At 49.1% G+C, this 27,164-nt stretch overlaps 3 protein-coding genes and 1 pseudogene across 3 annotated transcripts; 3 read left to right on the top strand and 1 right to left on the bottom strand.

The window, feature by feature from the left end:
• Positions 1 to 3,230: 3,230 nt before the first annotated feature.
• On the bottom strand, positions 3,231 to 3,463 carry LOC102817177 (annotated as a pseudogene).
• Positions 3,464 to 3,468: 5 nt separating this feature from the next.
• On the top strand, positions 3,469 to 5,061 carry RAMP2 (receptor (G protein-coupled) activity modifying protein 2). The gene is made up of 4 exons (XM_006832685.1): positions 3,469 to 3,568; positions 3,991 to 4,056; positions 4,557 to 4,665; positions 4,806 to 5,061. The coding sequence occupies exons 1-4, from the start codon at positions 3,469 to 3,471 to the stop codon at positions 5,059 to 5,061; spliced, it is 531 nt and encodes a 176-aa protein (XP_006832748.1).
• Positions 5,062 to 11,673: 6,612 nt separating this feature from the next.
• Positions 11,674 to 15,878, top strand: VPS25 (vacuolar protein sorting 25 homolog (S. cerevisiae)). The gene is made up of 6 exons (XM_006832686.1): positions 11,674 to 11,747; positions 11,943 to 12,088; positions 12,704 to 12,757; positions 13,096 to 13,184; positions 14,330 to 14,405; positions 15,766 to 15,878. The coding sequence occupies exons 1-6, from the start codon at positions 11,695 to 11,697 to the stop codon at positions 15,876 to 15,878; spliced, it is 531 nt and encodes a 176-aa protein (XP_006832749.1). The 5' UTR covers positions 11,674 to 11,694.
• A 1,474-nt stretch (positions 15,879 to 17,352) lies between these two features.
• Positions 17,353 to 26,517, top strand: WNK4 (WNK lysine deficient protein kinase 4). The gene is made up of 12 exons (XM_006833704.1): positions 17,353 to 18,011; positions 19,338 to 19,510; positions 20,339 to 20,559; positions 20,832 to 20,989; positions 21,483 to 21,571; positions 21,678 to 21,894; positions 23,786 to 24,050; positions 24,229 to 24,350; positions 24,581 to 24,639; positions 24,733 to 24,850; positions 25,125 to 25,241; positions 26,458 to 26,517. Exons 1-12 carry the CDS (start codon positions 17,397 to 17,399, stop codon positions 26,515 to 26,517), a joined length of 2,214 nt encoding a protein of 737 aa, XP_006833767.1. The 5' UTR covers positions 17,353 to 17,396.
• Positions 26,518 to 27,164: the final 647 nt, after the last annotated feature.

The following is a 27,164-nucleotide window of genomic DNA, read 5'->3' on the forward strand; positions in this document are numbered from 1 at the left end:
ACTGGACTGTGAACCACAAGGTCAGCTGTCCAAATCCATCAGCTGCTTCTCAGAAACCCTACACAGGGTTGCTATGAGTCAGAACTGACTCGATGGCACTTAACAACAACAAATATGTTGGGAGGAGAATGAGGCAGGACTGGTGGTATAAAGTTTTCTGTGTTGTCTAAATGGCTAACTGTTATATTCATGCATTACTTGTCATTTTTTAATGTGGTATTTCTTGTTTTGTTTTGTTTTGTTTTTAATAGCAAAAGCAGAAATGAGCTTTCATTGGGCTACAGAGTAGGAAACAGGGGACTTACCATGAACTAGCGGTGGTTATGTATCGTGGAGTCGGTTCCCACTCATAGTGACCCTGTACAGGGTTTCCGAGGCTATAAATCTTTATAGGAGCAGAACGCCTCATCTTTCTTCCACGGAAGATTGCAGCCCGATTCGTAAGCATTACACTAGTCCTAGTAGCGTAGTGGTTACAAATCGGGTTGTGCATCGCAAGGTCAGCAGTTTGAAACTACCAGTGGTTCCGCGGGAGAAAGATGAGGCGTTCTGCTCCCATAAAGATTTATAGCCTTGGAAACCCTGTACAGGGTCACTATGAGTGGGAACCGACTCCATGGTATTTAACAACAACAACAACACTAGTCCTGGTGTGGCGCTGTGGGTTAATGCGCCAGACTGCAAAGCCGTTTGAACTGCAAAGTCAGTGGTTCAAGCTCACCAGCTGCTCCTTGGAAGCCCATTACTTGGTCGCTATAGGTCGGAACCAACTTGACGGCACTTAACAACAACAACCATGAACTAGCTTCAGCCCCTAAAGATGCCCTTCCCTGTCTCATTGCTGCAGATCATGGGGCAATCTCTTATAGCAACTTGGAAGAGGAAGATGTTTGGTGGTCTCCAGTTGCCTGTTTAGTTCCAAAGGACTCCTAGAGTGGACCCAGTTACCAGCATGGCCCTGCAGTCAAGAAAAATATTCAATTGATATGAAAAAGGGGGAGGAGGAAAATCAGGCTTCTCCAACTAGAGGCTTTGGACTTCCAAGTTCAGGAATGACTACATAGTTCTCTTTTGGAAGTCATTACTTCATGATGCAAACTTAACCCCAACTTTAAATTAAAAATAACGTTTCTTACCAAATCACTTACATCATCCTTTCTAATTCTAAGGTTATTTTATATATGAAAATGTTGAGGACCAAAGATGGAAAGTGACTTATCCCAGAATAGTCAACACAGAGGTAAAAACCTGCCTTCAGAATCTTAACCAATGTTTGTTTATCCATTAAACCACACAGCCCTATTTCAAACCTATCATTTACTTTTCAACCTCAATCTTGATCCCAATCCCAGGACAAACCCACACTAGGTTCAGGAGCTTCTGACCTTAGCTCATTGGAAAAGGCTGGCCTTTATTTATTTATTTTATTTTTTGGTCCCTCCTTGCTTCATCCACTCAACGTATCACCCAGAAATCCCTCTCTTGACCATAATCATGAATGGGAGGGAAGGAATAGCATTTGATCCCTAGTCTGAAGGCTGATTAGCTCTTTTCTGCACCATTGCAATAGATGCCCTTCGATGGGAGGACTTGGGGGTTAATGTCAAGTTAATGGGTCACCTTCCCATTCCTTCTGGATATCTGGCTACAGCAACCTCCTGGCCCAGCCATGGAGGAAGACAATAGGTTATCAGTGGCCACAATTCCAAAGTCTGAGACCCTGAGATGAAGATTTTAAAAGAAAGAGATGAGGAAAGATACTCTGTGTGGAGAACAAACTTAATAATCAGCAACCTTGGACAATAACAGCAGCTGAGTCCAAGGGTCAGTGTCTGGTAGTAATTTAGGAAAGTTCAGTGCTGACAGCTGTGTCTGGGGGTTGAACTTGTTGGCCATCCCAGTTCCTGGACTCCTTCAATGCTCCAGACTAATGAAACCCAGACCCAGGACACAAAGGCAGCTGTGATACAGCAGAAGCCAGCACCCCTTGAGCCCCAGGTTCAGCCTTGCTGCTTCCTAGCAGTGTGACCCTAGGCAAATCATTTCGGAAAGGAAGAAAAAACACTAGCATCTGATGAGTTAATGCAACCCCTTTTCACATATTTCCTCCTCATTACAGTTTGGTTTGAAATCCCCGTGGCATAGCTTCCAGCATCACAGCGACATGAAAGACACCACAGTATGTATGACAAGCACAGCCAGAATGTTCCTTAGAAGCAAAGATGGCAAGACTTCATCTCACATACTTTGAACATACAATCAGCAGGACCAGTCCCTGGAGAAGAACATCATGCTTGGTAACGTAGAGGGTCAGTGGAAAAGAGAAAGACTTTCAATAAGATGGATTAACACAGTGACTACAATGGGATCAAACATGACAACAATTGTAAGGATGGCACAGGACCAGGCAGTGTTTCATTCTGTGGTTCACAGGGTCTCCAAAATGTGCAACTGACTCAGTGGCTTCTAACAACCACAGTTTATTTTACATGAGAGGAACCTGAGAATCAGTAGATAAAATTCATCAAAGTGATTGATCTGGGAAGTAAGGCAGGATTAGGACCTAGAGCTTCTGTACTCAAGTTTTGTACTCTTTCCCAGAACTTTAGTTTCATCCTCTAAAATGGTGATAATACTATGCACCTTCGTAAATGAGGTCTAGAGTCCTGGTGTGGCTCTGTTGGATAAGCACTGGACTGCTAATCACAAGGTGAGCCGCTCAAACCCCCAGTTGCTCCTTGGAAACCCTATACATAGGCATGGTCGTTATCAGTGGGAACTGACTCAATGGTACTGAACAACAGCCCTCCCCCACTTCTTTCTCATAACCTTTGTCTTGCAGAGTTGTGGACACCTTTCGGGAATGTAGCAATCTTACTTTTGTCCTTTGCACCCCTCAACCCAGTTTGTGAGTCTAGGCCCCTGGAGATACCCTGAAGGGAGGGTATTTGGACTTAGGAGTCCACTCTCCCCAGGCCTTCACACCATTCAGGATGTCGGCCTGACATCAGCGGGTGTGCCCAAGAAAAAGCAATTCTGAGCTGCGGACCCGGCTCCCTCACGACCCAGGTCACCCCTGCGACGGCCAGAGGCCCTCCCAATTCCTAACCCCCTTCCTCTTTTTCAGGTATTCAGGAGCAGCTCCTGCCCCCGCTTTCACTGGCCCGGAACGAAATGGGGCGACGAGTCAGGGGAGTAGATGCTGGCAGATCCCCGGTGAGTCTGGGGCTTCACTCCGAAGAGCCCAGAAAATGGGTACCGGTTCTGGAATTTCGAGGGGAGCTGTCCAGCCCTGCAGGGTGAGGAGGAGGGAGCGCGGGCGCCAACCCCGCCCCCCACGTGGCCGCGGCCGTCCCAGCCCCTCCGAGGAAGCGGCGCGGCTTCCTGCGGCTCGGGCCGGGGATATATGCGCCCCCGCCCGGGCCGGTCCAGCCGCCGCTCCTCGCCGCCTCTTCTCCTCTGGGTGCAATGGCCTCGCTCCGCGCGGAGCGCGCCTCCGGTGGCCCGCTCTTCCTTGGGACCCGTGCTGGGCGGCCAGCTGCGCTCCGCCTCCTCCTCCTGCTGGGCGGTGAGCGCGCGCCCCGGGCCGGGCCGGGCCGGGCCGGGAGGCCTCGAAGGGTGGGGGGCTGGACGGCCTAAGACAGAACGGGCCCCGGGGGCCGGACAGACACACGGACTCCTGCGATAGTCCCTGGCTCCTCGGCTTGAGTGCAGCGCGAGTGATTTCCCCCTTGGAGAAAGCTGGGGTGCCAAGGGCCCCGTGGGGAGGCCTTGAGAGGTGTGGGACTGGGGTTTTGGTGGCCTTGATATGAGTGGAAAAGAGATGGGGACTGGCCTCTTTCTTCCTGGGCACCGAGGTATCCCTGGGGACCCGGATTAGTTTTTGTCTTCTAAGAGTAGCCATGACTTCCCAGGGCCTCATCCTCTAACCCCTCCCCCTTTGCCCAGATTCCCCACCATCTCACCCCCGTTTCCCATTTCTGCCCACAGCTGTCCTGAAACCCCAGCAGTCCCTGGCACAGCCTCTAACCACCCCAGGCAGCTTCAAGTCAGAAGGTGGGTGCTCAGATTCAGGACTGTGGCCTAGGGCAAGGAAGAGAGTGGAAAGGATTTCTTTCGATCCTTTCCTCCAGGACAGGTCCCAACCCCAACTGGTACCCCACTAAACTCCTTTCCGTTCTCTTGGGGTTCCTTGTGGTTTTTCTCTCTTTCACCCCACAAAGTCTCTGACCCAGCCACCTCACAGAAAGTGAGAAGAACCTCATGAAAAGGTGTGTGGTGTGTGTGGAAGCTTTAGTCAGGTGGGAAATAGTACACATATTGTTGTTAAGTACCGTGGAGTCTGTTCCGACTCATAGTGACACTACACAGGGTTTCCAAGGCTGTAAATCTTTGGAAGGTATTAAATGATTCCTGAGCCTGGACTGTCTCCTCAGCTGGAAGTATCCTGCTTGGGAAAATTTCAGAGATTGTCCTGAGTTAGAGTTGAGGGGCCAGAGGAGGTGGGAGGAGGGCAAGGTAGGGGGGTGGTCATTGTGCAGCTTTTGTGCCCATAGGGAAGATGGTGCAGAAGTATGAGGAAAATGTCCAATCTTGCTGGCTAAACTATGAGAAGCTTATGGATCCTCTTGAAAAGGATTGGTGTGACTGGATCATGATTCGCAGGTAGGAGCACTGCTGGAGGGGTCTTGCATGGGGGGGGGCCAGCTTCCTGCTTTACTCCTTCAGATGGGCCTGGAGTGAGGATGGGGCACACCTCTCTCTAGGCTTAACCCTTCTCTCACCAGATTTCTCTCCTACCCCAGGCCTTATAGCATCCTTCAAGATTGCTTGGAGCACTTTGCTGAGGATTGTGGCTTGGAGTTCCCTAATCCCTGGGCAGAAAGGGTCATCTTCAAGACTCACCAGATGCACTTTGCCAACTGCTCCCTGCTTCAGTCCACCTTCTACGATCCCCCCGAGGATGTGCTCCTGGCCATGATCATAGCTCCCATCTGCCTAATCCCCTTCCTTGTCACCCTTGTGGTGTGGCGGAGTAAAGGCAGTGAGGCCCAGTCCTAGGGTCCACAAACTTCTCAGTGCTCATCTTGCTCCTTTCCCCTACCTCCACTACCCCACCGCAGACCTTCAGGTCTCTTCCCTTTTTCTCCCCGCTCTACCCGCGTCTCTCACTCTCACCCCAACCCCAGGTCCCGGAATTGGTGGAAATGGAAGCTGGGTGGGTCATGGAACGAGCTCTGTAATGTAATCTTCAAAATAAATTTTTTTTGTGTGTGTGTGTGTGTATATGGTCCCCTTCCCCATTCCAGTGGAACCTGTGTCCTTCCCCAGAGTCCTGGCCACTCCCACAGGCCTTCAGTTCTGGGCAGTAGAGCTAGAAAAATCTAGCTTCTGCTGGATGGCCCGATCCCTTGGATGGCCCCACTGCTCTTTTCACCTGCTCCTCCCCTCCACTGCCCCCTCCCACCTGAAGCCACACCCCTAGGCTCCTTCCTCTCAGGGTGGGGCCTTTCCTGCCCTTATCCAAACCCAGCTCCAGGAAATGTGCAGGAAAAGACTCCCTTCCGGTCTGGACAGCAGCTGGGGGCTTGCAATTGGGGAGATGTTGGGGGAGGGGCGAAATCTATGCTGTGACTCCTGCCAGAAGGAAAGGGAGGGTTACCCAGGTATTCTGACTTCTCCCCTTCAAGCCTTAGTTTACTCCTGAGGTCTGACTGGAAACGCTGACCTGACCAACAGGAGTCCACCCCTAAACATTTTAGGACTGAGGACCCAGGCTCTTCCTCTCCTAGTTTGATCTGGGAACTCAGATCCCTGGCCCTCGTCCTACATTGTCCTGGCCCTGGGGTGGGGCTTACAGCCTGGCTGCACACTGCCCTCTGGTGTCCACTAAAGCCAACAACCTGAAGATGAATGTAACCTGGAAGAAGCTCATTGCATTCTAGGGTGAGAGGCCTGTCATCTCTTTAGCACCCACTTCTTTTCCACCCTTTCCCGCCCCCAGGTCTGTGGTTCAAACTCACCAGCCGCTTCATGGAAACCCTATACAGGGTCGCTATGAGTCGGAATCGACATGATGGTGGTTAACAACAACAACATACCCCCTAAAGATAACTGGTATATCTAGACCCTTTCTGCAACCCTCCATTTCTGTCTACAGGCATGTTTATACATATAGTCCAAGGAGCCCTGGTGGCTCAACGGCTTAAATGCTCCATTGCTAACTGAAAGGTCTGTTGTTGGAAATCACCAGCTGCTCCAAGGAAGAAAAAGATCAAGTGATCTGCCCCTATAAGATTGTTGTTGTTAAGTGCTGTCAAGTCGGTTTTGGTTCATAGTGACCCTGTACAGGGTTTCTGAGGAGTGGCTGGTGGGTTTGAAACATCAACTTTGGGGTTAGTAGTTCAGTGCTTATCATCCTACAGCACCACACCAGGACTCCCCTGTAAAGATTATGACCTTGGCAACCCTGTAGGGCAGTTCTACTCTGTCCTACAGACAAAAGCAACAGCACATATGGCTGGGTGATACAAATAATTAAAACACTTAGCTACTAACTGAGTTCTGGTAGCGTAGCGGTTACGAATCGGGCTGTGAACCTTAAGGTCAGCGGCTCGAAACCACCAGCTGCTCCGCGGGAGAAAGATGAAGTTTTCTACTCCTGTAAAGATTTACACCCTCGGAAACCCTGTACAGGGTCGCTATGGGTCGGAACCGACTCGACGGCACTTAACAACAACAACTAACTGAAATGTTGGAGGTTTGACCTCCCCCTCCCCCGGAGACACCTCAAAAGAAAAACCGGGCCATATACTTCTAAAAAAATAGCCACTGAAAACCCTGTAGCGTACAGCACTATTCTGACACACGTGGGGTCACCATGTGTCAGAACTGACCCATTGGTAACAGGTTATATGTTCTCTTGAGTATATGCACATCTGTTTCCTAGGAAATACCTCTTTATTACAGACTTACATGCTTGGATGCTTTCTGAAACATTTCTATTCATTCTCTGAGACACACTTCTTTCAAGACACATCTGTCTCTCTAGAGATATACACCTGTTCCCTGGGACATTTGTAGATTTCCTAGGATGCAAACCTTTGCTTTCATTTCCATGAGTTTATCTATCTTACCCAAGGACATATCTATTCTCTTCTTGGCACATTTTTGCCTTCATGCATTTTACTAATATATACATCAAGGGCCCTGTTGGTATAATGTACTATGTGGTATCTTTTGTCAGAAAGATACAAAGACAAGGCCTAGTTTCTGCCATCAAGAGCTTTCATCTAATAGGGGAGCTAACATGTGCACAAATAAACAGAAACAAAACAATGGAATGTGTGGTGAGTGTGAAGGAAGGAGGGGGTCTCATACACGGGTGATTATAAAAGGTGTGATCACAGGAGGGTGGTTGTGCAGTTTTCACATGACTACTGTGTCACGTGAGTACTAGGCCTTAGATAGAGTGAATTATTATAAGGAGAGTAGAAAAGGAGATGGATTATGAACTTGCAATAAATCAGGCTTGAGAAAATGAGACATGAACCAGTGGAGTAGTGGATGAAGGGAAAAAATGGAATTAAGAAGCCAGATAAATGATTAAAAAGCAGGGCGAGAGAGAGATCAGCAGGACTTGGATATGAGAGGGTGAAGAAGCAGGGGAGGGGGAGGGTTTAAGACGGACTCAGGCTTTGAATCAAGCTACTCGGAAAATGATGACAGTAATAATAGAAAGGGACCATAAGGATAAGAAGCTGGCCTGAAAAGAAGTTAGCAGTGGAACATTCAAGTTCTTTCAAAATACAGAAAGTTAAAAATGGGGGTTGGTGAGGAAAGAGACCAGAGCTGTAAATATAGGTTTGGAAGAAGAAGGTTAGGAAATATGCACATATATTGAATGGTTTAGAAAAAAAAAAAAAAAGAGATGGAGAGAAAGATCAGAGAAGTGGCAAGAAAAGGATAAAGCAATGCCAACAAGGCAAAGGAGGTAGTGACCTTTGAGAAAGCATTATCAATTTATCAACTGAATTGTCCACTCATTCATTCAACAAATAATTGTTGGGCACTTCTATGGGCTAGGAACCGTGCACAATGAAGGGCAGAATTGTATGGTGGAAAGTTTAGAAATCAGACAGGAAGTTGAATAAGTGGCAAGGTCTAGGAAACTGGACGTCTTTTCAAATAGGGAACATCTGAGCATGCTTATATATTAGAGGAGTGGAACTAGGGAAAAGAGAGATAGAGAAGATGACAGAGAGAGAAGTCCTGGAGGGATTGGAAATAAGAGGCTCAGAAGATATGCCAGGAAAGAAACAAATAAAAGTAATAATGAGACCCTTGACACATTGTGAAGAAAGTAACCAATGTCACTGAACAATTTGTATAGATATTGTTGAATGAAACTTCTGTGTAAACCTTCACAAACACAATAAAATATTATTTTTAAGTTTTAAAATAATTTTAAAACAGAAAAATGAACTCAGTGCAGAAAATTATGTAGAACAAAGATACCAGCAGCACCACAAAAATCACACAGCAAAATGACAACAATCAGTTCATAGCTATCAATAATTACACGGACTGTTCCGTAAGTGATCAAACGCATCAGTCAAGAGACAGAGAGCAGAAGAATGGATAAGAAAACAGGATTCTGTTATATAAGGTCTACAAGAGACACATCAAAAAAAAAAGATAGACAGCCTAAAATGCTCATTGACAGAAAAATGGTTAAGCAAACTTTGGTACATACACACAATGGTATACTATGCAACTTTGAAGAAAACGGTGAATCTGCAAAACACCTCAGAACATGGATGAATCTGGAGATCATTTTGCTGAGTGAAGTTAGTCAATCACAGAAGAACAAATACTGTATGAGACCACTGTTGTAAAAAGTTAAAAAGTTTTCTTGATTAAATTAAAAAAAAAAATCCTCACCATGATCATTACAGGGGTGGGGTTAGGGAGAAAGACAATTATCCATAGATTAGAAGGTTGTTTTCATGGTTGTTAAGTGTCATCAAGTTGGTACTGACCCATAGTGACCCTGTATAGGGTTTCCAAGGAGCAGCTGGTGAGCTTAAACCATCGACCTTTCAGTTCAAAGGACTTTGCAGTCTAGCACATTAATCCACAGTGCCACACCAGGCCTCCATATTAGAGGGTGGTGGTGGTGGTGGTTATGTGCCCTGGAGTCGGTTCCGACTCATAGTGATCCTGTACAGGGTTTCCGAGGCTATAAATCTTTACAGGAGCAGAAAGCCTCATCTTTCTCCCACAGAACAGCTGGTAGTTTCGAACTGCTGACCTTGCGGTTCGCAGCTCAATTCGAAACCACTACACTACCAGAGCTCCAAGGTAGACGCATGTTAACATGGGTAATGTACAACAAAGGGAAATAGGCAGAGGAAAGATGAAAGTAGCAGGAGACCCTGGGAGGAATGCAAGGGTTAAAGTTATTGTTGTTAGTGTAGTCCAGTCGGTTCTGAATCACAGTGATCCTGTATAGGATTTCAGAGGAGCAGCTGGTGAGCTTGAACCACCAACCTTGTTTATCAAACTGACCTTGCAGTTCAGCACATTAACTGAGAGTGCCACACTGAGGTGAATACTGTTAACTGATTGTACATGGAGGGGATTGCAATCATTGTAATGAAGTGAAGTATATGATTCCTTGAATGTAAACCTGATGAGCTCCTCTGTAAATTCACAATAAAAAGTCTTTGTTTGTTTTTTAAAAAGAAGATATGCCAAAGAATTGGCCATGAAAAGGAAGAGTGGTACTTTTCTGTGAGTCCAAAAGGAAGGAGTAATAAGAATGGAGAAGAATTTTTGAATGATGAGTCAAGTGTAGTTAACAGGCAGAGAGGGTAGATTCACGGGTTCACATGTATGACCTCAGTCTCATAAAATGGGAGGGAAAAGTATTTTGCAGAGAGGGAAGACTTGGGGACACGGAGTGTGGCTTTGATGAGTTTGGAAAAGTTTGAACATCTGTCTGAATTATGTGACAGGAGTCAGTAGAAGGCACAGGGTCATTGGGCTGCACTCAGAGTTCAGCAGTGAGGTTATCAGGGAATCTGGGGCTTAGCCAACAATTTCTTATGAGGTTTTGTTATTGTTGTTAACTCTTTATTGTGAATTGAGTAAAGGTTTACAGAGCAGATCATTAGTTTTACATTCAACAAATTAGATACTTCATTTCATAACAATGATGGCAATCCAGTTCATGTACCATCAGTGAATGGTATTTACCTCCATTCACTTTAACTCTTGCATTCTTTTCAGTGCCTTCCACTACCTTCATCTTTCCTCTACCAAACTCCCTCTTGTATATTGCCTTCTTTGTCACCCAAATTAACATGTGACACATGTTAATCTGGTGGGGTTTTTTTCTTCTCAGTAGTACTTCAGAGCAGGGCGTCTTTTTATTATTATTATTATTTTAAGATTGAGGTAGGGGAGCAAGTAAGAACAAGCCCAGGTAAAAAGTACAATAAAACCAAAAGGATGCTAGGATTTGAGACTAGGATGGTGAGGTCATGGGTGAGGCAAGAAATATACAAAAGGCCTTGGAAAATGGAATTAAAAGATAATGGGATTTTTCCCACAAACTTTTTGAAGCCCCCTCATATAGTTGTGGTCAAAGATGGCAGCTCTGAATGATGGAAGAAGCCCATTTCTAACAATACAAGCTACAAGATATGCTCTCAAGGGTGCCATGAGAGAAATTATGGAGCCAAAGGACGTAGAAATTGAGACTGAGGAATTGTGAAATGTTTAAATGTTAAATGATATGAAATCAGTGGGATAAAAATGATCAGAATCAGTCCCGTACTGAGAGCCACCTGCCCCTTCCTTCTCCCTCTCACACATATATACCTGCAACTCCCCAACAGGATATAATTTGGCATTTTCTGGATATTGGAGGGTTGGGGCAGGGGTGGAACGTAGTACTTAAAAAAAGTCTGCCATATATTAAAAAAGACTGGGCTTACCGGTCAGAGACTGGAGGACCCTGAGGCTATGGCTCTTGGCCACCCTTCAGGTCTGAAAAAGAACTCATCCTTGTGGTCCAATTTTCAGACAGGTAATAGGTATTGATTGGGGGGGGGAGGGGGTGACGGGACAACACTAGTAAGGTAAGCTCACCATGGAATGAATGGTCAACCATTCAAGATCAAAACGGCGGCAACATATACCTGAGGATAAAGTTCAGAAGTGTTGGAAGAGAGGGTAGAAGAGAAATAAGAATCACAGGGAAGCTGCAACTGTTGTTACATTGAGGGGATTACAATCGAGATAAAACTAAGTGTATGATTTTTTAAATGTAAAACTGATGATCTGCTCTGTAAACCTTTACTCAATTCACAATAAAATTTCAAAAAACAAAAAATAAACCTAGGCTGGGGCTTGGAGACCTGAGTTTCACCTGCAATTCTAACAAACTGTGACGTCTTGGGGAAGTCAGTGCCATTCTCTGGACTTGGACCAGAAGACTTCTTAGAGTCCTTCCTATAAAAGGTTAAAATTTTTAGGACAGAATAGCAGGGCCAGGTTTCACTCGCGTCCAGTAGCCCCTCTCCGGCGAGACGATCGGAACTTTTGTGTTGTGGTTTCTGCCCGGACGTACCCAAAAGGACACCGGAAATTCTTACCGGGAGGTTCCGGGTTCCCTGGACTACTACGATGGCGATGAGTTTCGAGTGGCCGTGGCAGTATCGCTTCCCGCCCTTCTTTACGTGAGGCTTAGTCCCCGAGAAGCCGCGCTGCGCCTCCCTTTCCCACCTTGAGTGTGGCCCTGCTGCTTCACATGGGATGGGGGTGAAAGGACCCGGCCGCCACTACCCTCAGCCCCCTTTTTCCTCTCCCGAACGTGCCCGGACCATTGCTGCCTCACGCCTCCTCTAATTCTGGCCTCACCCTTCACCCGGCAGGTTACAGCCGAACGTGGACACGCGGCAGAAGCAGCTGGCCGCCTGGTGCTCGCTTGTCCTGTCCTTCTGCCGCCTGCACAAGCAGTCCAGCATGACGGTGATGGAAGCTCAGGAGAGCCCGCTCTTTAACAACGTCAAGTTACAGCGTATCCTCCCTCAGGCTTTCCCACAGCCCACACACATGCACTTCCCGCAAGCTCAGACTTCAACCCTTGCCCCTTTATCCAGGCAGATCCCCACCCAAACTTTAAATGCAGTAGGAAACCTTAGGGTCAGTCTCTTGTTCTATGCAGTGATGACTGTCCAAATGTCATGAAGCTGAGTTGCAACCTTCTCAAACTGAGCTCTTTTGGTAATTGCATGCCCTATCCTATCTTCTCTGAGGCCCTTTACCTCTTACCACTTTTAATAACTTTCTCATCCACTCCATCCCCCAGCCAGGAAGTACTGGTCATTTATTTTTGCTGTCTGATTCAGCTCTAAAATATCTAAAGGGAAAGGACAGAGGAAGAGGAATGGTAACAATTTTAATTTTCAAAAGCCCTAACTTTGTATTGGAAGACTTCTCTTCCACTCCCCAATATCTAGAAAATGCCAGTTTATCTTATTGGGAAGTTACAGGTTTATGTGTGTGTGGTGGGAGAAGAATAAGGGGGCATATGGTTTTCACATGGGGCTGGTTCTGAGAATTTTTATCCCACCCAATTTATGTCATTTATATCAGTTATAAGAATTATATCATTCACTTAACCTTAAACCAGGAAAGCTCCCTGTGGAATCAATCCAGGTTGTATTAGAGGAACTGAGGAAGAAAGGTGGGTTCAGTTCCCCAGATTCCGTTTTAATCTCCTAGCTAAGTTTTTTTAAGGGCAAATCAGGACAAGTCTTTCCCTTTTAACAGATTTTTTCTGTCTCCCTGGCTAGTAGCCCAGAGTGTTCTGTATAGTAAATGGTCCAATTCCCTAAGTCCTTTCCTCCCATTTATATAACAAAATTAAAATTTTCAATCTGTGCCTTAAGACCTGAAGAGAGGTAGCAGAAAGAAGAGGGTTACCTTGTGTATAGTAATAGTAAAACAAATGTTGAATCTCTGCAAACTGGTTTTCCCCTTGCCTCTTAGAGTGTGATGTTTTCATAAATATCTGTTTTACAGGGAACCTTGAGTGGTTGGATAAGAACAAGTCTAGCTTCCTGATCATGTGGCGGAGGCCAGAAGAATGGGGGAAACTCATCTATCAGTGGGTGAGACCACCCTGCCACCAAGACTCAGCAATGGCCATGACAAATGAGAATTACACAAGGGGGGCTTCAAAAGTTTATGGGAAAATCCCATCCTCTTTTTTTTTAAACCTTTTAATGTGAATTGAGTGAAGGTTTACAGAGCAGATCATCAATTTTACATTTAACAAATGATACATTTTTTGTCATCTCGATTGCAGTCCCCTCAATGTGACGTCACTTATGCCACGTTCTTCCTGTATTCCTTCTTTCCCAGTCCTTCTTTGTCCTTGGGCAAATATTACCCTTTTGATCTCCAATGGTTGACCATTCTGTCGTGTGCATACCTCAATGGTGGTGTTGTCTCCCCTTATATCGCTTGTCTGAAAATTGAGCCATGGAGGTGAAAATCCCATTATCTTTTCATTACATTTTTCACAGACTTTTTGAAGTCCCTCATATATGCACTCAACTGATGTCTGGTAGTTCAGATCCAGACTGAGCAAAGTGGGGAGGGGGCAGAAAGAGAAAGTGTAGGCCTTCCAGGCAAGCCTCATGTCTTCAGTGACTCTGTTTCCCTGACTGCACAGAACGTCCCTTTCTTTGCCTGCAGGAGGCCAGGGGCTAGGTAAGGCCATGTTTGGAGACTGCAGCACTGGGAACCACAGGCGCTATTGTTGGCACGAGCCTCCGGCCACAGAAGATAAATGGGGAAAGGAAGGGAAAAAAGTCCTGGGGTCCCTCCCCCACTGCGCCCTTATGGAACTGTCTACAACATGAATGAGACCTTCTGAACTAGTGTGGGTGTGGGGGCAGAATGATTTCTTCCCTAAATTCCCAGCCACCACAAGCCCCAAACATTCTCAGAAGCGGGAGGAGGGGGGAAGAAGTATCAACAACCCAAACATAACAAAAGCACCACCCATTTCTGAACAGGAAAACAACCAGAATGAGAGGTCACCCTCAGACACGTGAACACCTGTGGTTTAGTGGTTCTGAATGTGTGTGTACACATATAAATATAGCACCTGCAGGGCTGTGGCTATTCTGCAGAGGCAGCAGTGAATGGGGGCAGGTACCATTCTTAGAACAGAGAGGTGAAGCTGGTGAGGTTAACTTCTCCCGAAAGATTCCTGATCCCTACTCGGTCCCATTTTCTGTATCCACAGGTTTCAAAAAGTGGCCAAAACAACTCCGTGTTCACCTTGTATGAACTAACCAATGGGGAAGACACAGAAGATGAGGGTAACGCTTTTCCCTTACCCCCTCAGTTTTGTCACCTGAATCCTCTTTCTACTTTTGGTTTAATTGGCATTCAGACTACTTCTTTCTTTGCTTCTGAATTTTGAGTACTACAGGCCCTTAACTCTTGTCCAAGGATTCCATAAACTTCCTGAATTCACATGAAAAAACACAGACATCTTTTTTGTGTGAATGTGCATAGACTTTTCTCGGGATGGAGTCCATATTCTAAGATTGTTACAGGTATCTAACAGTCTTAGAACATGACACATGGAAAGTTAAGAACTGCTCATGTACATGAGGAATGAGAAGGCAGGGTGGGGGGATTGCCTAAAATCTCATTCCTTGCTGACTCAGGCTTTCTTTTACCCTTTATTCTTATAGAAGGCTCATGATTTGTAGGTGTCAGCTAAAGGGATTGGGCCAACACCCCCAGCCCATTTAAATACTTTGGTTTCTGGCCAGGCAAGGATTTGTATAGTGTTTGATTTTTGCATTAGTATAAACACTCTCTTAGCTCTTCTCTCTCTGACTCCATATTCTGATCCCCAGGATCATGAAAAGTTTTCATCTTAGCTAGGGTAACAGGGGCACCTCCCCTGGCTGCCCCAGCAGAGTTTACAGTTCTTGGCTGTTACCCCCTACCTTGCAGGCCTCTGCTTGCTACTCCCACTACCACCCCCATGACTTCAGCACTGCAGCCTCGCCCAGCCCACCACTCAGGCTGGGCAAAGCTGGAGGCTCTCTCAGAAAGTAAGCTCCCTGATTCCAGAGCTGGGCCCTGCAGGGGGGTGAGCTGTGCATGCCTGTTGGGGCTTGTCTCCTGCTTCTCACATCTCCCTGCAGTATCTTGCCATATCTCCAGGTACTCAGCTGGCCGTGGACTCCCATTGGCTCCCAACCCTGTCCCTTTTTTCTAGGAAATGGCAGATACCTATGTTGGCCCTTACTAGTCTGGGATACTGGCTAGTCTTTATGTTAGGACAGATATAGGTATGTGCCTAGGGTTCATATCCAGTGATAAGAGCCTTGACTTTCCCTAGGTTTGATTGTCAGGGTTCTTATGTTTGTGGTCAGCTGGCAATTGTGCATCAAATACTAATGACAAGGGCAGGGGGAGAGCATGGGGTCTGAGAACTAGGGAGGTGGAACTAAGCATGAACACTCATTTCATGCTGACTTGGACTTTCTTCCAACCCTCACTCTTAGAAGGTGTGAGTTGTGGCCATAGCACAGTATAGATGCTTCAAGAGTACCTGGCCTCTGGAGATCTCAGATTTCAGCTACACTGCTAACTTCAGAGACCCTGGGCCCCCGAGGGGCAGAGTGTCCCTGACTTCCCCCCCCATCTCTCCATGTCTAGAATTCCATGGGCTGGATGAGGCAACCCTACTTCGCGCCCTGCAGGCCTTACAGCAGGAACACAAGGCTGAGCTCATCACCGTCAGCGATGGCCGAGGTGTCAAGTTCTTCTAGCAGAGAGACCTGTCTCCGTTTGCTTTGTAACTCCCACCCTTCCAGGGCTTTCAAAAGGAGATGGACCCAGTGCCCCCACAGACTGGGTCTGTGACTCCACCAGACTCAAAAGGGCTCTAGTCCTGAAGGCTGGGACTCAGGATGGGTTTCCTATTGACCCTATCCATCTGGTGCCAGGGAGAAAAGATGTGCTTCTGGCCCCACCTCCTCTCCCATGGTAGACGTTCCTGAGCCAGGGTCTGCAGACCTCACTTTCCATGTGCTCACATACATACACACAGGCCTATGCCAGCTTCTGTTTCCTCCCCCTCCATTCCTTCAGCTGCCCTGGCTTCCCCTCTCAGGCTGGTGCTGGATCCTTCCTAGGGGGTGGGGACGTCGCCCTGGCTGCAGGCAGCTTTCCAGGCAATATCAAGATGGCCCAAGAAGGGGCCTGACAAGTGGGAGGCAGGCTAGACACTGATATTAAAAATCTCAACTCCTACACTCTGCCTCCAATTACTCCTGGATTACGGATGGGAAGACCTGTGAAGCAGTACCACCTGAGTGAATGCCCCAGCCAAGGAAAGGGGAGAGAAGACCCACGACCGACTTTGGTTCATTATGAAAAGGTTCTCCAGAGCCCACTGGCTCCACTGAGCCTGTGGTTTACATCTGTTTGGTGGGCTGTGTGGGGGAGTGCTGATGGAACACAGCTTGGGGACAGAAGGTGGAATAGGAATAACTTAAAACTTGCCTATCACCCCCATCAAAGCCCCTTCTCTCTACCCATCAGATTTGGGTGCGGTAGTTATGGTCAAGGGGAGCAGAAAGGGGGTAAACCGGATGTGGACTTTGGTTTATTGAAGACTTTGGCAAACAGAGAGGGAGGAAGGAGAGAGCCCACAGAGCGAAAAAAACAGCCAATTTGGCCAAAGTTAGGCAGCGGTCAAGGAGGGAGGGAGCTGGAAAAGACAGGTGACCCGGTTCTGGCGTTGGGGTCAAGGAGTGTCCGGAGACGCACACGCGCCCCTGTGCAGCCTGGGGGAGCAGTGACGTCGGGAAAAAACAGAACCACTGACCCCTGTTTGGTCGGCCTAGGGCTCCGGTCGATTAGGAGGAGCTACCTTATCTGGGGTTCGCAGGCGGGTAGTAGCCTCCCCCTAAGCTCCCCTCCCCCAGACAAGGCTGAAGAGCCGCGGTCAGGTTTCCTTTCCCTGTCCCAAGCGTCCCGCCTTCCAACGCACAAACAGGTTTGCGCACTCAAAGTGCGGGAGGCCACCACTCCCTTACCCAGCTCTCGCCTCGGAGAGGGACCGAAGGCAGTGAGGCGGGGAAGAACCGGGGTGGGGCGTCTGCTGAGGTGAGGGGCTGCGCCCGCCTCCAGCTCCAGCTGGAGAGCTAGAGGCGCAGGGCTTCAGGGGGCGGGGCCTCAGGCTGGTGAGCCGGGGACAGGGGCCCCAGCAGCTCTACCCGAGCGCTGCGCGCCCCGCCTGTCAGGCCACCTCCTTACCGCCTTGCGGCGCCGGGCCCTTCTCCATGCTGGCCCCGCCAGCCCCAGAGACCGCGGTCTCCATGTCCCAGACAGAGGCCGACCTGGCCCTGCGGCCCCCACTGCCTCTCGCCGCCCCAGGGCCGCCCCGCCTCGGGTCCCTTCCTCGCCGAGCACGGCGCTTCTCCGGGAAGACCGAATCTCGGCCACGCTCTTCCCGCTTCAACCGCCGCAGCTCAGTCGACTTGGGACTGCTGAGCTCTTGGTCCCAGGCAGCCTCACCCGTTTCGGAGCCCCCAGATCCTCCAGACTCCTCTAGTCCCTGTCCCTCGAGGAACCCACTGCCCAACTCCGAAGAGCCCCCCGAGGGCACGTGGACCGTGGAAGCCCAGGTGAAGCCTACAGACTCTGCGCATTCCGAACTCACAGGCTCCGCAGAAGTCCCAGGGTCTGGGGAGCCGCCAAGGATTCCCGAAACCACAGCGCGAGCGAGGCGGCAGGAGCTGGAGGAGAAGGAGGACACGGAGACACAGGCTGTGGCAACGTCCCCGGACGGCCGATATCTCAAGTTTGACATCGAGATTGGACGTGGCTCTTTCAAGACGGTGTATCGAGGGCTGGACACGGACACCACGGTGGAGGTGGCCTGGTGTGAGCTGCAGGTGCGGCTGGGTGCACCTAGGGATGGGATCTTTTGCAAGTCTTGGGATGGGAAACCCGGGGACAGAAGCAAGGGAGACATGTATTTTTCCACTCAAATATACAGACTTCCCTGTTCCCCTTGCTTTGATGATCCTGAGCCTGGCTGCCTCTGGGCTGCAGAAGGAGAAACTGAGGCAGGTGGTGTGCCGTAGCTCCCCCATGGACATGGACATCCCCACTTTAAAGTCTCCTGGACTTTGAGAGGTGGGGTGAAAGGATGAGAAACTGGGTGGGGAAGCCAGCTCAGGACTGGGCGCCTGACCTCACCAATTCTCTTGTAGTAGCACCCACTATCTCTTCCTCTCCCCTTTCTCTAAGTCCTGACACCCTCAGTGTGACCCTGGTCCTGCCCACTCCCTCAGGTCTTTACAAATCCGGAGGTTGTGAGGAGCGGTACTTGGGGCAGTGTCCTCTCCACCTCTTCAAGATTTAGGGGACTTGTGGCGAGATGGGTCCTTCTTAGAACCAACCCTTCTGGGACAGTCAGACTTTGGGAGAGGGTGGGGACAAGGAGCCTGGCCGGAATCCAGTCTGCTCCTCATCCCATTGCCTACCTAGGCTCTCCCCTCTCAAGGTGGGTGCTGAGCCTTATAGGATTTTGGGAGATGTTGGTCTGCAGGACCCTCCTCCCATGGCTTTCGCTCACCTACGGATGGAAAGAACCAAGAAAGTTCTGCTTGGGATTGGAGGATGCAGCTAGGGGAAGGGTCCCTCCCCTCAGGCCCTGGCACAGGGCTTGCCCCTTGCTCCTGCCAGTGCCACACCCGGACTTCAGGCCAGGGCAAGAGAGACAGCCATGGGGTGGGGGTGGGGGTGAAGCAGTCTCCTGGCACCTAGTACTGGATCTTTTCTCTTTATACCGCAGTACTCCCTCCTCCTGTCTGGATCTAGCAGTGCCCAAGTTCTAGGACCAACCCCCTTTCAGGCCCCAATTCCCTGCCCCTAGCCTGCCCGCCTGCTGCCGGCTTGTTGTCTGCCTGATGCCAGCCCCCGGGCGCCCCCTCCCGCCCCAAGGCAGTCCGGGCCGCTACAAAGGCGCTATTGAACTCGGGGCTCCCTGACCCGGTCTATAAAGACGCTTGTGTCCGGCGGGGGTCCAGGGTAGGCGTGTCCTTGCACCGCCGGACGAGCTGAACCGGAGTTTCGGGTCTGTACTAGTTGAGCTAGGAATCCCACTGACAGCTCCGTCTGCTCTCATCCTCACCTCCCCTCATCCCTGCCTTTGTGCCCCAACTCCTCTCCGCGGGGGTCCTGTGCCGGAGGTGACTTCCTGCCCTATCCCACAGACTCGGAAACTCTCTCGGGCAGAACGGCAGCGCTTCTCGGAGGAGGTGGAGATGCTCAAGGGGCTGCAGCACCCCAACATTGTTCGCTTCTATGACTCGTGGAAGTCGGTGCTGAGGGGCCAGGTTTGCATCGTGCTGGTCACCGAACTCATGACCTCGGGCACGCTCAAGACGTGAGCTCTGCGCCTGCCAAGGGGAGGGCTGGGAAAGCGTCCCGCTACTTCCTAACTTTTCCCAGGTTCCTCAAATTCCACGCATCCAGGTCCAAACCCGGTTCACCATCTTCCACTCACTCCTCCTGTGCCCCTGCCTCAGTGAACGGTAACTTCCACCCAGCACTTCACAAAAATCCTGGGCGTCTTGCCTGATTACTCTGCATCCTCCCATCCTCAGCCCCTCTACCCCCATCCCGTCTCACCGAGTTATCCTGGAGCCTTGTTGTTAAGTGCGGTAGAGTTGAACAGCTGGTGGGTGGTGGTGTTGTTCCTAAAGACCCTGTTGCTTCTTTACACCCTACAAGATGTCTTATCTTCCTGGAAGACTGGGACATCCTTCTCAATTCCAAATTTGACTTCCTCACTCCTTTAAAACCAGCTCAAGGCCCTTCCCATTAGCCAATTTACTCATTTTCACCCCAACTTCCAGACAAACCAAATTCCAGCTTCCCCCCCCCTCCCCCGTCTTAGTGCCTTTGAACTAGGTATCTCGTCTGCCTGGAAAGTCTCCATCCCTTTCACCCTTAAACTCCTACTTAAGACGCAACACAAAAGTTATTTCCTCTGTAAATCGCTCCCCCGCCCCTTCGCACACTGGGCACTTAGTCATTCCTTCTGCACTCCGAAGCACGTTGGCCGTGACCCTATCTGCAAATTTACAAACTCACCGAAGATGCGGAGGCGGCGGCAGCGCGGGGCGGCGGGAGTGGGAATCCAGGGAGGGGTGTTAGTAAGGGTCCCTCCCCCGCGTAAATGTACTGACCCTACCTATACGCCCTCCCCCAGGTACCTGAGGCGGTTCCGTGAAATGAAGCCACGAGTCCTTCAGCGCTGGAGTCGTCAAATCCTGCGGGGGCTTCATTTCCTACATTCCCGAGTTCCCCCCATCTTGCACCGGGATCTCAAGTGCGACAATGTTTTTATCACGGGCCCTTCAGGCTCGGTCAAGATTGGGGATCTGGGCCTAGCTACACTCAAGCGCGCCTCCTTTGCCAAGAGTGTCATCGGTGGGTTCTCTAGGAGGTTCCTGGCCATACCTACCTTCCTCTCGCTAGAGGAGAGCCTGGCGGGGAGGCGGGGGGGTCCCACCTTCACAGATCCTTTGCAGATCCAAGGAGTTGGGAGACCCTGGGGAAGCAGAGGAGAGCTATGACCTCCTACACACACACACACACACACACACACACACACACACACACACACACACAGTGTCCTTCCCAAGAGGAAGGGCAGACCAGAGGGAGATTCTGCATCCTTATCTCTCCTGTGAACCCTACAGGGACCCCGGAGTTCATGGCCCCCGAGATGTACGAGGAAAAGTACGATGAGGCAGTCGACGTGTATGCGTTTGGCATGTGTATGTTGGAGATGGCTACCTCGGAGTACCCGTATTCGGAGTGCCAGAATGCCGCGCAAATCTACCGCAAGGTCACTTCGGTGAGAAGGGACGGGAGGTGGAATTACACACACCCCTCCCATTCTTCTGCCCCATTAGTCCTTCCCCATAATGAAATGCTTTTTCATTCATGAAAACAGGCTAGACACAAAGATGCCCTGTTGAACTCTGAAGGATATTAGATGCACACACGCCCCCCTCCAGTACCAAACCATTTAGAATCAGGATATGTGTAGTGTTCCCTACAGTTTACAAACGGTTTCCCAGCCAATAGCTCATCTGACCTTTTCAGCTGTCCCGCAAGGTGAGCAGGGCCAATGTTATGCTCTAGGTTTGATACAAGGAGAAAATCCTGGTCAGCGGAGCGTCATTCAAGGTCACACCGCCAATACCTAAAGGGATTGGGATTTGAAATCCAATCTCCTAGTAATGGTCACTGAGCTTTTCCCAGTACAGGTGCTGGGGTTGCGGGGTTGTCTAGTTGAGAAGTGGGGTGTATAGGAATGCTGGTTTCAAGCAGCCCTACTCCCCTAGGGCACAAAGCCGAACAGCTTCTACAAGGTGAAGATGCCAGAAGTGAAGGAGATCATTGAAGGCTGCATCCGCACGGATAAGAATGAGAGGTGGGGTGGAAGGGACTGAAGGGGAGTGGGTAAGCCCCCCTACACACACAGCCTACATCCCCGCGGGCCGCTACAGGATGTGGGCTCACAACTGCGCGGCCCTCAGGTTTACCATTCAGGACCTCCTGGCTCACGCCTTCTTCCGAGAGGAGCGCGGCGTGCACGTGGAACTGGCAGAGGAGGACGACGGCGAGAAGCCGGGCCTCAAGCTCTGGCTGCGGATGGAGGATGCGCGGCGCGGGGGGCGGCCGAGGGACAACCAGGCCATTGAATTTCTATTTCAGCTGGGCCGGGACGCGGCCGAGGAGGTGGCTCAGGAGATGGTGAGAGGGGGCAGACCCTGGAAATGAGAGGGATAGGGCACGTCGGCCCCTACCAGAGGGGGACAGTGCAGCAGGGAGATGGGCCCTACCCACTTCTCAGCATCTGCTGCAGCTGTCTCAGGCATTTGCACCCAGTGTTTCCTACACCTTGAAGATTTCCTTTTCCAGGACAAGCTCTGAGTCCCCCAACCTTACCGCTGCTTTTTCTTCTTCTGATCTGTTTACTGGAATACCCTTCCCTCCCATCCATTTATTTTTCTCTTTCACCTTGTTCTTTATCCTTCTCCATGCCCAGAACCTCTCATTTCAGGGAGGCTTTCCCACAAGAGTCAAAATGAAATGTTTCTTTCCACTCCAGCCAGTCTCCCATTACAGCCTCTCATTAAGTCTCTGTCTTATACCACCTAAATGCCTCCTTTCTCCTCCACTGCAACTTAAACTCTTTGAGGGCAGAGACTGTGTTTTCCTAATTAATCTATAACTGGCAGTGCTTGATGCAAAGTTTGTTGTTGTTGTTAAGTGCCTTTGAGTAGGTTCCGACTCACAGCCACCCTTACAGGGTTTCCGAGGAGCAGTTGGTGAGTTTGAACCTAGGAGCTCATTAATTGCCCTCATAGGTACTTGGCTTACAACACTGTCACTACATTTGATTGTTGTTACCAACCTGCACTAAGGATAAGTTGATGCCCGTTTATTGACAAAGAAACAAAGCTCAGAGAGGTTGACTAAGCAAGTAAGTGGCAGGGCTGTATTTAAAGTCAGGTCTTTCAGATTACCAGTCAGATCACCCTGACCCACCTCCTTCCTACAACCAGTAGAGTTCATTACTGAAATTAATCAGGAGGGATGAATTGTAGATGGTGGGCCAAGGGAGGCTAGAAGATGGGGTGGAGGGCAAAGACTTGGGGGCCAGTTTAGGAAGATCTGAAGAAGGAGGGGAGGGAGTACAGGATTCTCCATAGAAAAAATGGCAACTGAAAGGGTGGAGATCATCTACAGTGGATCCACCTAATATGGCATCAGAACAGATCTTCAAATTCCCTGTTGTCAGGTTGATTTCAACTCAGAGTGACCCTAAAGGGCAGAGTAGGAGTGCTCCATGTGGTTTCTGAGGCTGTCATCTTGACAGAGGCTGACGACCTTAGCTTTCTAGTGGGTTCAAACCACTGACCTTTAGGCTAGCAGCCAAGTGCATAACCCACTGAGCTACCAGGGCTCCTCCAGCTTGCCATAGTGCAGATCAACCAGACCTGAAATCAAATCCTCCAGGGATTCTTGACTTTAGCCCTATTGACATTTTGGGTGGGGTCATTTTTTTGCTTGGGGCATGTTCTGTGCATTTTAGACCTCTACTCACTAGATGTTCGTAGTACCTGTCTGCCCCACCCACCCCAGTTATGACAACTAAAGATGTTTTTGTTGTTGTTATTAAGTGCTGTTGACTCATAGAGACCCTATATAGGGTTTCCAAGGAGGGACTGGTGAATTTGAACTGCCAACCTTGCGGTTCAAACTGACCTTTCGGTCCAGTGCTTTAATCCCACGTCGCCACACCAGAACTCCAAAAATGTCTCTAGATATTGTCAAATGTTTCTTAGGGATCAAAAAGCCCATCTCTTCTCCTCATTTACCGTGCAACCATGAGAACTGCTGACTTACTGTATCACCCATGAGCAGGTCACTCCCTCCCTGTGTATATCTCAAAAATGGTGCTGATAAGACCTGCCTCAGAAGGTTATTTGGAGAGTTTAACAATAATGACAATGTAAGGACTTGCCATGGATAATTAGTCAATGTTGGTTCCCTTCCTAGAAATCCCAAGGAGGTATCCTGATGAATCTTTGAGGGAAGTCCCAATTTATACTCCTCAAACCCCTCCCTTCAACTCTAGGTGGCTTTGGGCTTAGTTTGTGAAGCTGATTACCAGCCAGTGGCCCGTGCAGTACGTGAGCGGGTTGCTGCCATCCAGCGAAAACGCGAGAAACTTCGTAAAGCTCGAGAGTTGGAAGCCCTCCCACCCCCAACAGGACCCCCACCAGCAACTGTCCCCATGGTTCCTGGGCCCCCCAGTGCCTTCCCCCCTGAGCCTGAGGAGCCTGAGGCAGACCAGCACCAGCCCTTCCTCCTCCGCCATGCTAGCTACTCGTCTACCACCTGTAAGTCACCCTTGTCCTCTACCCTCAACCCAGAAGTTCATCCCAGCAGTACTGCCACTAGCCTTCTGCCACTAGCCATGAAGCTCCTTCTGGGAAAAACCCTCCTACCGCTCAGGCAGGCCCCCTCCTGTACTCCCCTTTATTGCCCCTTTTTTCAATCCCCTCCTTTCCCCACCAGCGGATTGTGAGACTGATGGCTACCTGAGTTCCTCTGGCTTCCTGGATGCTTCAGATCCCGCCATTCAGTCTCCTGGAGGGGTACCATCCAGTCCTGCTGAGGCTCATCTCCGCCTGCCCTCGGTGAGAGAGGGGGTTCCATGGGGGGCCGCCAGTCATTCCAAGTCTAGGCCTTTTCGACTTCCTTGCAAAACCCAATTACATGGATGACCTGCCCCCCATATCCCTGATAATTCACCACTCTTGTCCTTACCTTCCCCAATTCTATCTCCATAGTACTCAGCACCCTTGTCCCGGTCTCCCTGGATCTCACCAGTTCTCCCCTAGCCTCATGAACCCTGATCCTGTTTTAGGCTTTTGCTCTGTCCATTCCACGCTCTGGTCCTGGCAGTGACTTTGCCCAAGGGGACAGGTATGTTCTCTTGTGAGTTGGGGAGCTAAGTATGGAGGTTTCTGGACCCAGTGTCCACTCGGATACTACCCATATTTCATTTCTCTTTTCCAGCTATGCATCCGATGCAGCATCAGGCCTTAGTGATATGGGAGAAGGAATGGGACGGATGAAGAGACCCCCAGGGAGGAATCTCCGGCGCAGACCCCGATCCCGGCTGCGGGTCACTAGTGTAAGGAAAAGGGACAAGAGATGAGATGAGGAAGAACCTGAAAGGTTCAGGAGGAAACTTTTAGGGTGGTGGGGTAGGTCAGCTGGGAAAGGGAAGGAGCAATGTATGATATGGGTACCCAAGAGGTAATCACTTCTAATACCAGAATTTGAGGATAGAGTCTGTTTCTCTTTAATCCCAGTCTGACTACTGTCACTTGGCAAGGGTGAGGTGGGGACAGAAGCTGAGGACAGAGGGCTTAACCTCCCCACCTTATCTGACTTTGAATCTGAAGGTCTCAGACCAGAATGACAGAGTGGTTGAGTGCCAGCTACAGACACATAACAGCAAGATGGTGACCTTTCGGTTTGATCTGGATGGGGACAGCCCGGAGGAGATCGCAGCTGCCATGGTGAGGAGGATAGAGAGATGAGAACAGTGTTTGGGTCTGGAACAAAAGACCTCTTGCAGATGCCCCCTAGTATTGAAACTCCTCCTCTCCCCACAAGCCAGACAGCAGGGCTATTGAAGCACTGGTTGGCTCTCAACACAGTGACATTGAGAAAGCCCTGTCCTTCTTGTTGGGGGAGATTTCTGGTTATCCAGTGAGGTCTGGCTGTTCAATTGGCAATTTGGGACTAAGACAGAATGTACACAGCGCTATGTGTTAAACGTGTGCTAGATGTGCAGTACTGTGTCTTTAAGAAAAGGATGGACTGGGGCAGCAAAACAAAGGCATGGGATACAGGTGGGCAAGAATGGCAGTGGACAGGTCATATCTTTGTGTGTGTGCATGTGTGCCCTTGAGCCAAATATTCTAGGACAGAGTAGAACTTCCCCTTAGGGTTTCCAATCTTTCTATGTATGTGTGATTGGGGTGAAAGTTCACAGAGAAAGTTGTTTTTTTCATTCAACCATTCATACAGATTGTTTTCTGACATTGATTGCAATCCCCACAATGTAACAGCACTCTTCCCACTTCCTCCCTGTGTTTACCATTTCCCTTTGTCTTCTTTCCTGTCCCTTCCTGCCTTCTGATCATTATCCCTGAGCAAATGCTGCCTGTTTGATCTCATATGGTGGATTGTTCTAATGAGTGCGCACCTCTCTGGTGTTATTATTCACGTATAGACCTGTTTATCTTTTTGGCTGAAAGTTGAGTCACTGAGGAGAGTTCAATTCTAGGCTGGAAGGGTGTCGAGAGGCCATAATCTTGAGGATTCAAGCAGTCTCTATCAGACCAGGAAGCCTGGTCATTTTTATTATTTTGAGCTTTGTTCCACATTTTTCTCCCACTCTATCCAGGATAGCTAGGTACTATCTAGTTCTTCTGATCTCAGAGTTATGGATGTTGGGGTACATGTGGTCTATTAGTCCTTTAGCTTGCTTCCTTTGGTCATTGGCTTCCTTTACTCTTTTTTACTCTGGACTGACAGTTGCACCTTAGATGGAAGACAGCTTATGTTGCAGAAGCATAGCATAAGCAAAGACTTGATTATTGGGAAAGACTTGGAATATGGGGCTGGGAGGGATTCATAGCACTTTCAGCTCTCCTCCAGTCCTCACTATTTGACGAGTGTGCCATATCCTTTCACCACTCAAGGCCCTAGGCTCTTCTCTCTGCCCAGACTGCCCTTCTCTTCCTGAAGAGCAGTGTGGAACAAAAGAAAGCGTGGACTTTCACATAAGACCTGCATTCAGATTTTAACTCTGTTATTTACTAACTCAGTGACCTTGGGCAAATTCTTAATCCCTGTGTATCTCCATTGCTCATCAGTAAAGTGCAGGTGCTAATACTTATTTTAGCACCAGAACAGTGTCAGATATACTGCTGGAAGATGAGCTCCTCAGGTTGGAAGGCACTCAAAATACTCAGAGTAGAGTTGACCTTGATGATGCAAATGGAGTAAAGCTTTCAGGATCTTCATTTGCAGATGAGGCACAACTCAAAATGAGGAGAAACAGTTATAAACATCCATAATAATCAGAACATGGAATGTACGAAGTATGAATCTAGGAAAATTGGAAGTTGTCAAAAATGAAATGGAACACATAAATATCGATATCTTAGGCAGTAGTGAGCTGAAATGTACTAGTATTGGCCATTTTGAATATGATGACCACATGGTTTACTATGCCAGAAGTGACAGATTGAAGAGGAATGGTGTTGCATTCATTGTCAAAAAGAACAAATCCAGATCAGTCACGAGGCACAATGCTGTCTGTGGTAGGATAATATCCATGCACCTACAGGGAAGGTCAGCAGTTCGAAACTACCAGCGGTTCTGTGGGAGAAAGATGAGGCGTTCTGCTCCCGTAAAGATTTACAGCCTCA

Source organism: Chrysochloris asiatica, unplaced genomic scaffold, assembly GCF_000296735.1.
Source record: "Chrysochloris asiatica unplaced genomic scaffold, ChrAsi1.0 scaffold00007, whole genome shotgun sequence".
Lineage (NCBI taxonomy): Eukaryota > Metazoa > Chordata > Mammalia > Afrosoricida > Chrysochloridae > Chrysochloris > Chrysochloris asiatica.

Bases quoted from the DNA above. Each gene is read 5' to 3' on its own strand.
- RAMP2 (XM_006832685.1), top strand. From the start codon at position 3,469: ATGGCCTCGCTCCGCGCGGAGCGCGCCTCCGGTGGCCCGCTCTTCCTT. The intron at 3,569-3,990 runs GTGAGCGCGCGC...TTCTGCCCACAG, and splicing joins CCTCCTCCTCCTGCTGGGCG to CTGTCCTGAAACCCCAGCAG. The intron at 4,666-4,805 runs GTAGGAGCACTG...CTCCTACCCCAG, and splicing joins GACTGGATCATGATTCGCAG to GCCTTATAGCATCCTTCAAG.
- WNK4 (XM_006833704.1), top strand. From the start codon at position 17,397: ATGCTGGCCCCGCCAGCCCCAGAGACCGCGGTCTCCATGTCCCAGACA. The intron at 18,012-19,337 runs GTGCGGCTGGGT...CCTATCCCACAG, and splicing joins TGGCCTGGTGTGAGCTGCAG to ACTCGGAAACTCTCTCGGGC. The intron at 25,242-26,457 runs GTGAGGAGGATA...CTCTCTGCCCAG, and splicing joins AGGAGATCGCAGCTGCCATG to ACTGCCCTTCTCTTCCTGAA.
- VPS25 (XM_006832686.1), top strand. From the start codon at position 11,695: ATGGCGATGAGTTTCGAGTGGCCGTGGCAGTATCGCTTCCCGCCCTTC. The intron at 12,089-12,703 runs GTATCCTCCCTC...ACCTTAAACCAG, and splicing joins TAACAACGTCAAGTTACAGC to GAAAGCTCCCTGTGGAATCA. The intron at 13,185-14,329 runs GTGAGACCACCC...CTGTATCCACAG, and splicing joins GGAAACTCATCTATCAGTGG to GTTTCAAAAAGTGGCCAAAA.